Source organism: Sycon ciliatum, chromosome 2 (assembly GCF_964019385.1).
Source record: "Sycon ciliatum chromosome 2, ocSycCili1.1, whole genome shotgun sequence".
In the NCBI taxonomy this organism is placed as follows: domain Eukaryota; kingdom Metazoa; phylum Porifera; class Calcarea; order Leucosolenida; family Sycettidae; genus Sycon; species Sycon ciliatum.
The window spans coordinates 1,998,046-2,008,476 of record NC_088644.1 but is presented as its reverse complement, the minus strand read 5'-3'; the positions used below and the strand labels follow the sequence as shown (position 1 = coordinate 2,008,476).

The 10,431-nt window shown below is 46.2% G+C and overlaps 1 protein-coding gene across 1 annotated transcript; it reads left to right on the top strand.

Moving 5' to 3' along the window:
* Positions 1 to 227: 227 nt before the first annotated feature.
* On the top strand, positions 228 to 7,466 carry LOC135808216 (zinc finger protein GLIS1-like). The gene is made up of 2 exons (XM_065321372.1): positions 228 to 639; positions 4,565 to 7,466. Exons 1-2 carry the CDS (start codon positions 510 to 512, stop codon positions 6,736 to 6,738), a joined length of 2,304 nt encoding a protein of 767 aa, XP_065177444.1. The 5' UTR covers positions 228 to 509; the 3' UTR covers positions 6,739 to 7,466.
* Positions 7,467 to 10,431: the final 2,965 nt, after the last annotated feature.

Genomic DNA, 10,431 nt, shown 5'->3' with positions numbered 1-10,431 from the left:
TCTACCCACTGTTACTAAAAATATACCGAACTCAGAACGGCTCGTTGTACAATGTGCGATCTCTACTGCTATACATTACTGCCGGCGACAGCGAAAGACAAAGGCGTAAAGTAATGCCTGTTGAATGACGTCACGAACACCGTGGACTCAAGCCGGCACTAGCGCATACGCGCTGCATAGGTAGATTCCGCACAACAATATAACCCTCTGACTAGCAGAAACGGCACCATTCGTCGAGTCACAGGCTACGAGTACGCTTCACAACGGGTCATCTCCTATTCTTCTTTACGTTGCGAGACTCCAGCAGTCACTCTCCTGTAATAGTGTGGATCAGGACTATCCCGTCGTTCCGTGGATTCTATCCGTATCTCCCGGACCAGAACTTGCTGCTGTTCTCTGGACAAGCCAGTCACCTCACTTGTTTTGGCTACCATTGTGGTCGAAAAAGTACAGCCAATTTCCAGAGACTCGGTTGGCTGTTTGACACTGCCCTAGTTGTCACGTTCGGAATGTCTTCCTCAAGGAACACGTCAGAAGCAGAAGGCCACCAAGGGATGACGGGAGCTCAACTACCCAGCTACACGATGCAGTATTTTCCGCCGTTGGACTCACAACGTCCAAAGATGCCTACTGTACAGGGTAAGGGACGAAAGTCGAACGTTTTGCAACCTAGTGTACATAATGTCTTGGGATTTTGCACCTGTATGCTCTGTACATAATGTCTTGGAGTTTTATGTGTTTCCAGTATCGGATAAAAACTTGAGAATATTATCCTGCTAGACATGGTTTCTGCCCCGATATATTATTTGCTTTGTAAATTGTCTAGTTTCTGCTCTCTAGCGTGGATGGGACTTCATGTGTGTGTGTGTGTTTGTGTGCGTGTGTGTGTGTGTGTGTGTGTGTGTGTGTGTGTGTGTGTGTGTGTGAAATGGGCTGTGAATCACGGCATGGAATTGTCTAAGTCAGTAGAAGCTGTCGAAAACAGACACTACATCTAATCCCCGTCTGGCCAAGACAGTGTAAATGGTTATCAAGCCGGTTAGAATGGACTGGGATGGAGAGCCCAATAGGATTGTATAAGGATTTAGTGAGCAATTCACCTCCCCTCCCCTCACCTTCCCCTCCTATGTTGTCATAATTATAACTTAGGACCTTCCAATTTGGAAGGCTGTTGGAGTGCGCATCCGAGGCTTGCTAGAGCTGATAGCCAGTTAGTTGTAGAACGTCAGTACTGTCGGTCAGTGTCGTGCAAAGTTATCGCATGAGCTGATTGTTGAGTGACTGGTGGTGTTAGTGGACATAATAGCGGAAGTTGTAGTTCCTTGGTAATTATTTCTTTCTACAAAATTAAAAAATTGTCAGTGAATTTTCTGTGTGTTCATTGCTGTGTATAACCAATCGAAAATTAAGATCTAATTTTCCTCGCAGTATGACTTTGAATTTGGAATTCAACTGATGTATACAGTCGTGCAGTAAGTTTGACTATAGGGTGGAAAGGTGGTAAAATATAGTTTTATACGATGAGAAGTTAGTTTGTCACTCATGGTAGGATTCTTAGGCTAAGCGAATCTTTGATGGAGAGACTGGGCTGGACAACGATATGCATGGTGATAAGTCCCTATCCGCCCTGCACTTTGATCTGATGTAGCAGTTAGCGGAATGTACATGTACATGTACATACTAAGGTGTCAGACCTCAGCAGCTTCGCATGGCCAGCTAATATTATCAGACCTTGACAGCCTAGCACGGCCAACCACTCTACTAGACCTCAGCAACCTGCCATGGATCAGGCTCTTGCACAACCTGCCAGTGGGCGGGAGAGAAGGAGAGCTCTTATTTCAGACTTACATAATGTCATTGCAAGCAGTTTATATTAAACATGTCCTCGCTGTCACAAGTCAGCGAATCTCCTTTTCCTCACGCAGTTAGAATGTCATTTCCTAATTGCAGATCCGGCAATGTGTAGAAAGTAAGCGCCCAACACTGACAGTAAAGGTCAAGCAAAAAACAGTAGCAACGAATCAGCTAACTACCCACAGAGACAGTCAGAATGCTCGGGCGAAATGAGTGCATTTTAGCCACTGGGTTTACTCACTGTCGCTTATCCTTTCTTGACCCAAAATGCACTAGTCAACGAGCCGCTTGAAACGAAAAGCAGACAGTACTAATTGCGTGGGAATTTGCGAAGAACTAGTATGATTGCGTGGCAATCGTGAAACTTCGGATCTACTGGTGCCGACAAGCAAATCATCGCCAATGGTATATTAACTGTGCTGCTATTGCTGGTTGAATGCACTAACTCCGGGATACTGACAAGTGCCGTGCGATCTTTGTAGACCGTTTCACTGCGTTTTGCAACCAATCAAGGCAAAGTCTTCTACTTCGAACTGAGGTTGAGGAAAGGCGGCGCTCAGGAGACATTGCACTGAAACGTTAGGGAGTTAATAGCTGAGCAGAGGATGGCAAATGTACGTTTCTGTGTCACACAACTGGACCAATCACGTACTTCTTTGGAGGTAGTCAGGAAACTGTGTACTAGTACTTGGCAGATTCAGTGCTGTGGAGTGGTTCGGAGGATGGTTGCTAGAAGTCAAGACGGGAAGCTCGCTGTATGACTTTCATTCCTTCCATAGTGAAGCAGGATCCAGGAGAGAAGCCCCAGCAGAGAGTACGATGAGTGCATCACAGTTTCTACACTGTAGGTCGCTAAACGGCAGGGAGAACGGAGCCTGTTGTGCAGCTGCAGAGGGAGGTCGCTAAGGGTTCGGAAGGTTTACACCTGCTCTGGGTCTCCTGCATGAAATCAGAAACTGCAAAAGACCGTTCCTACTATCTGGGGAATCTCTGCGCAAGCTGTGTGATAAAATGATGTTCTCTTCGTGTTGAAAATGATGTTCTCTTCGTGTTGAAATCCGGAACTACAATCATGTACATGTAATGAGTAGTCAGGGGGGGGGGGGTGGGATTGATACTGAAAAACATGTGTAGAGTGTAAAAAGAAGCCATCATGTACAGCTGCAAGTCGGTCATGTTTTGTTCACTATCAAGTAGTTAGTATCAAGGTGTTCAAGTCCAATAGTAGGCAATACATTGTACTGGTACTAGTACTAGTACTAGCTCATGACTGGGTGTAGACCACACTTGATCGAAAGAAGTGTTCAGGTTCAAGCTTATGCCTGTTTCTAGTATTGGGAGCAAAGGGCTTGGAAGGAACCTACTTGCTACTCCAGCGTGATGTCATGCTATTCTCTATGGGTAGATAGTAATGCTTGAAAAGTTGAAGTTCGTCACTACGTGTACTGTACTGTAGGCTAGTGTAGGTGTCACCGTGTCAGCACTAGCCATCATCATCATCATCATTGGAAGCGGCCTCTTGTACGGGCTTGAAACGGTGATAACCGAGATTATGTGCAAAAATCGAGATAGATATTCAGGTAAATATATGACATTAACAGTTGAATGATTAGTACCAAGTAGATATTCAAATGCTGATTATTTTTTTCCAGATAGATATTGAATGACAGATGATGTTACTTTACCAAATAGTTATTTAAAAAATGTGATGTTATCCATAGTGATATTGTTGAGAGGCATAGCATAAAAATTCACTATGCGGCCAAACGACACTGGGCCACAAAGGAATTCACCCGCCGTCTGTTATAAGACCCTCGGCAACCACGAAAGCACGTAATGGCCCACCTCAAGAGGCAAAACGACAGGCGGGTACGCAACATACCCATGACAACAGGATATTTGAGATCCTGGCTTCTCTCTACAAAGAGAGAGGCAAGAGACTTTAGGAATTGAGTTGTCTCAGGCCCGCTGAAACCATAAGTCGAGAACACCAGTGGGGTGAACGATCCTCGCTCGACATTCGCAACGCGGCTGACATATTGATTCTTTTTTGCATCATCATCATCATCATCATCATCATCATCATCATCATCATCATCATCATCATCATGAGAAAAGCCTCTTTTACGGGCAAAGCAAATGTATATCATTACAATATGTAAAGTGAACAGGGGAAATCATCATCATCATCATCATCATCATCATCATCATCATCATCATCATCATCATCATCATCATCATCAGCCCTTTCGCGTTGGCATCGGCGTTAGCCTAGCCTTCGCTTGCCAGGCCAGGAGTAAAATACTACTCCCTGGTACTAGCCATGTAGAAGGAGGTCCTTGGCTACTTCTTAGAGAGCAGTGTGTACAGTCATGTACATGACTGCTTCAACGGTACCTGTATGACACGTGTGTGCGTGTATGTGCGGCGTGCATGTTGGTTTGTGCTTGCGTGCATAATTATGTTCATGTGTGTGCGCATGTGTATTTGTGTGCCCGTATGTGTGCATGATCTGTGTGTGTGTGTCTGTGTGCCAGCGCAGGGACCATTGATTTCATTAATGTGTGCTGTGGGACAACTCACTATTGTAAAACTAAGCACACATCTATGGGACGGGACCACTTCAGTCAGTGTTTTCAAGTATCTAACAATTGCGATCTTTAATATCTTATTTGCACATTGTCAATTTCTGCCTTGTTTTGTAACACAGCATTCGATGGGACACATCAACAGGCACAGACAGGGCTGCAAGCTGCAGGGACTAATGTCGGTCCAGTACAGCCTGATCCCAACAATAGCTTAACTCAGCCTATTGCAAACCAACCGCAGCCTGTTGGTCGGCAGCACAGCCTTATTGGACAACCTATCAACACTGGTGGCTTCAGAGGAGCTAGCAGTAGTATTGTGGGGCTTAGACCATCATTAGTGGAGTCAACACTGGGTCTCCCACCACAGCCTCAACCAACCATTGGTCTTATGTCATCACCAGCACAATTTGCGACTCCCTACAGCCAGCAAATGAGTCACCACTTCCATGCCACTGCTAGCAGCTATCTGCCGAGTAGTGTCCCAGCAATGCACGGCAGTATGGCCAGCTCTAACCATCCTGCGGAAATGCACGCCGGCTTTCCACAGACCCCACTGAACCATCTAGCACAAGGCGTCGAGTATCAACCGGACAACCCCTCTGCCTCTCCACTGTTTGGCGGACATCCCAGAAATCTGTGCGAATGGCGTGTAAACAACGGTCTACAATTGTGTGGGTTGGCTTTCTATAGTGTCACCGAACTAGCGCAGCACATAAGCAACGTTCATCTACAGCAACAGGACACTACCGAACAGGACGATGGCAACGTCCACATCTGCCACTGGGACCAGTGTTCACGCAAGAAAGGATTTAAAGCCAAGTACAAGCTTGTCAACCATATACGAGTTCATACAGGTGAAAAACCCTTTGTCTGCAAGCATCAAGACTGCACACTCAAAGCATTCGCAAGATCCGAAAACCTGAAGATACACTACAGAGTCCACACAAAGGAAAAGCCGTTTCCCTGCACCTTCCCGGACTGTAAGAAAAGATTCGCAAATTCCTCGGATCGAAAAAAGCACATGCACGTGCACACGAATGATAAACCCTACCGATGCAGGGCAGCAGGATGTACGAAGAGCTATACACACCCGAGCTCGCTTAGAAAGCACTCCAAGCAGCATGATGCTCGAAATGCAGCCAATGGCGGTAATGCTCTTTCCTACAGTAGCACGGACACCAGCGCAGAGAACAGTGACTTGCCGTCTGCGGATGGTTCTATTGCTGCGGACGGAGAAAGTGATCATGGCAGTTCGATTTCATCCGATGAGGTACTCGCAGACCAGCACCACCACCATCAACAACAGGAAGAACAGCAGCAGCAGCATCAACACCAACATCAACAACAAGGTTTTGCACTTGTGACTTGCATGGACCAGTGTCAGCCTGCACAGCCACAACACTTACCACTGGGAACGTCCTCAAGCATGCTGACTGTTAATTCAGCATCCACGTCATCTCTGCCTCAGTTACCTTATCATTTGCCCTCTGCCCAGGCTACTGCTGGTAGTGATTTGGTCAACAGTGCACTGCCAACACCACCTGGACAGCCGTCTGATAGCTATGCGGTGTTCAGTGAAGTATGCCATGCCAATGCTGGAAAGGGTGACCTAGTAGTGGCAAGCCTAGGCAGTAGAGCAACAAGAAATGATCCCTTGTCTACATGTTCCATACAGACATTCCCACAGCCGCCGCCACCACAGCCAGAAGCAGCAGCTGTGCCAGCAGCTGTGCCAGAACTGACTCAAAACAGACAGCTTGTTCAGCAGCAACATACTCACTTCCAATACCCGGCAGCACGTCAGCAGTTGCAGCAACAACCTCATCATCAACATCCAGAACAGCAGCTCCAGAAGCAGAATCATCAGCAGCAGCATCAGCAGCACCAGGCATCACATGACCAATGTCAGCAGTCGCAAATCTATCTAACTCACCACCATCAGCTGCCGACGCCCACGCACACACAGCAGCAACAGCTGTCGCTGGTGGCTCACACACCGCAGCACCAGTCATCACCTGTGTCTCAGAAGCACAACCATCAGGCACAGCAGCAGTCTACATCACAACAGGAACGGCCACAGGAACCCTTGCCTCAGCATCAGCAACAGCAGCACTCTCTCCCATCGCCGATGCAGCTGCACCACCAGCAGCTGCCGCTGCAGCAGCATTATGCACAGCATTCAACAACTGCTCAGCCAACACTATTTCATGCAGGACAATTGCTGCACCCCGTACTGCCCTCGCATGTCGCTCACTCTCTGTCAGCACAAAGACACCTCCCAAAAAGGCATTACTAAGCAAACACACCTTACACAGCTTGCAAACACTGTTGTCATGAGCTGAACAACAGCCTTTTCAAAATGGCACTGCAGCCAACTTCGTGAAAGGATATGCTAACAACTGTCAATAAGGTCTTTAAGGCACATCATAACTTTCAACCAAACAATTTTGTAATTATGATCAAAACTCCTTAGTTTTACGGAGTTAACAATTTTTTTATTATAATTATCTAATTCAAAGAAGAGGTATGAAGTGTACAGCTGCAAGTTTAATACTCGCTGTGCATAGCTTTTGTGATATTGAATTATCGTATCAACGCTGTCCAACGCTGAATGTTTTAAGGTTATTTCATTAGAGATGGAGCCGGGTTATTGCTTGTTAGGCGGTGGAACTAGTCAATCAGACGACTGACACATTATTATTTTGTAGAAGTTCCTTTTTCAAATGTCTCGTCAATTTTATTTTCCGCATGTTGTCTTCACTAACATTACCCATGATGCTGGCTACATGTATATAGCGTCAGTAGAATTGCAGCTCAACATCCTAATCCGCACTGCCTTCAGTCTTGTTTCTACCCACTCACTGTCAGGATCGGGTATTTCCCCTCCAATTAGTAACCATAGTACCCGTTTCTTTTTAGTTCACTTTTTCGGCTGATCTGCTCATCCCGCAGAAATGTGTCAATACTAATGCTGGCCTAACAGATTCTACAAGGCTGCTGAAGAAAGTCTTGTCTTATGCGCTGAGTCTTCAACACTCATATCGTATCTGTTTTCAAAATAATGAGATGGAGTTGTCCTCTTATTCATATGGGAATTTGTGAGCCAGTACTCGAAGTACAGATGTGCAAGCACATCATAGAAAACAATACTCGATAGCGAAGTATTCGTGAGCAAAAATCATAAGAAAGTAACTTGAGACGCTTCTTTTAAAGTTATTTGTGGCTAGACTGAGAAAGAACAAGACAGAGTTAGTGGTACTATGCCTTGCATGTTCCAGTACATCATGTATGCATGTTCCAGTACATCATGTATGCATGTTCTAGAGTAGCGAGAAGTTCATGTGAACAACTATCTAAGTAAAGTGCTAGAAATAACATTAGAGACATTACTGGCACATCTGGTGGGTTTTGAGTGGTAGCGAAGTTTGATAATGAACGAGCGGGCGAAACCACATCTCTCTGACTCACAGCTGTTAGCGAGCGTTTTCAAGATGACCTTCCTGTTCACCGTTGACACATTCACTAATTCTGTGGCATTTTCTGACAGTCTCCACTTCAGAACTTTCATACATTTGTCATTTAAAATGCTAAAATCAGTAAAATCTGTATAGGCAAGTGTTGCGTAGGATTGGTGTACGTGTACATGTACATGTATAGTGTGACTACACACTACTAGTAGTAGTACTAATACTAGTACTACTACTAGTACAGTAGTAGTAGCTACGGCTCTTGTAGATCATGACGTTGTGAATGATTGCATGTGCATTCGTAGGTTAGTTATCCACACTCTAGACCACATTATTTAAAAGCGATTATTAATACTAGCAACCATGGCAACCGAACGCAGGTGTCACATTATCTTCCTCAAAATGCACAGAGCACCCGAACGCCAGCACTGTGAGCACCTTTTGTACATGTACCCGAATGCCAGCACTGTGAGCAGTGTGTGAAAAGTCTGAAGGTTGGAAATGAGTCAGTACAGTGTATGGGGGGGGGGCTCGAATGACCTACATATACATGTACATCGCTGCATGTACGTGTATCACATGTACCATCAACACTGTTCCAGTATCCTCTCACTCTAGTCTCAGTATTGTTTCTGCAGAATTCTGTAGCCGTGACCATGGTGACGGTGGTCCATCCGTCTCCCGAACATCTATTGTGGGTTTTGTGGCAGGGAGTAGTATTGCAGTACTCCTTGGTTTGTGGTATGACTGGAGATAGCAATTTACTGGAATAAACTGTGCCATCAAATTTCACTTTATCTATATTTATCGAGCAATAAAAGTTCTTATTCCACCACTTCGTGTTGTATACACATACTCAAGTACACACTGTCATACTAATATCATGCTGCAACGTATGGACACACTGCGTACAGACTTGCAACTGTCCCCAGGCAATGGCCAGCTATCATTGCCCCTCATTTGCTACTTTACTTTAGTTTAGGAGGTTTGGAGGCCGATCTGCTTTGGAATGGACACATACATATTCTTGTACATGCACATGTAGCTGCTCGCCGCAAGCGTTGCCATCCAGGACCAGGACCAGGACCAGGACCAGGACCAGGACCAGGACCAGTACCAGGACCAGGATCAGGGCCAGGACCAGGGCCAAGACCAGGGCCAGGACCAGGGCCAGGACTAGGACCAGGACCAGGACCAGGACCAGGACCAGGGCCAGGCCCAGGACCAGGACCAGGACCAGGACCAGGGCCAGGACCAGGACCAGGGCCAGGGCCAGGACCAGGGCCAGGGCCGTGGTGTGGGTACATGCACTATGTACTCTATGGCTAGCACATCATCCATACAGCCGTGGTCCACTTTGCAAGCAACGCAGCATTGGCCAATCTCTCCTGTCAGATCTGTTTAGCTACAATGTAAGCAATAGTTACTAAGTTAGGAACTATTTACTTACACGATGGCTACCCTGAGAGTGAGGACAGGGGAATGAAAGATGCAAATTAGAAAGCGCCCGAGAAATTGGATGAGTACACTTTCATCACGTGATTCACTACGGACATCGGATTGGTAAGGGCTAGTGACTAGTGCCCGAAGAGTAGCACTGTACGCAGAGTACTGTTCAAGTGGAGTTGGACTGCAGAAAATCGAATTAACCTAGGACCATCAAACGCATTGCTACCGGCGCAAAGGGAGGAAGTGCGAGAAAACATTGAGGCAGGCCCGAACAGTATTGGGGTGCGAAAACACTGTGCATATTGCTGTCCAGTGCTGGAACTGACAATTAGTCAAACACAGCGCTACATCGCTGGAATGTATCGGCCATTGGTGCGAGACTTGCGCGAATTGCTGGAACTCATGTGCTAAAGCAGTGGCCGCGGCTCTGATTACTGACGCAGCCACTGACGTGCAAAGTGTTCCATACAATGTCCGAGAGACACTTAAGAGGCTTACCCTATTTGGCGCAAGCTCTCCTTGCCCTTGTCTGTCAGACAACCAGCTGTGCCAGCCACTTAGAACAATTCAATCGTTTCAACAGCTGCCTCTTTCCTCAGTCAATTTCCACGTCACGTGATGAGTACTGTACTAGCTGTACAGGACGTAGTAGTGTCGTTTATTTACTGCACGGTTGGAACCTGTGAAATAAGGGAATCGTTCGGACTTGTATCCTGTGTGTGTACCTTTATCATCCAAGTCGTGGCCAAACAAACGAACGAACTGCTGCTAGTACCACTAGAAATAATTATTATGTTCCTTGTGCCCGTTTGCTGAGAGATAAGAACTTGCTAAAGTCACCTCTAGCATCATTAGCAGCAGAGCAGTGGTGTAGTAGTATTATGACTCTGGTTGTCAGTGAATCTGGAACAGTGGAAGTGGAAGATACAGTGTACATGACGATTGCACATTTAGCGTACTATGATAGTCAAACAGTGCGGGACAGAAGGGCTCTGCGGTTGTAACAGAGTGGACTACCAGGCACGGTTCTGATGATTGCACTGTTGTGCATGAAACTTTGAGTTAGAACCACT

What these genes read in the sequence shown, in the direction of transcription:
- LOC135808216 (XM_065321372.1), top strand. Translation starts at nt 510, where the DNA reads ATGTCTTCCTCAAGGAACACGTCAGAAGCAGAAGGCCACCAAGGGATG. An exon ending in AAAGATGCCTACTGTACAGG is followed by an intron (nt 640 to 4,564) that starts GTAAGGGACGAA and finishes TTTGTAACACAG; the next exon opens with CATTCGATGGGACACATCAA.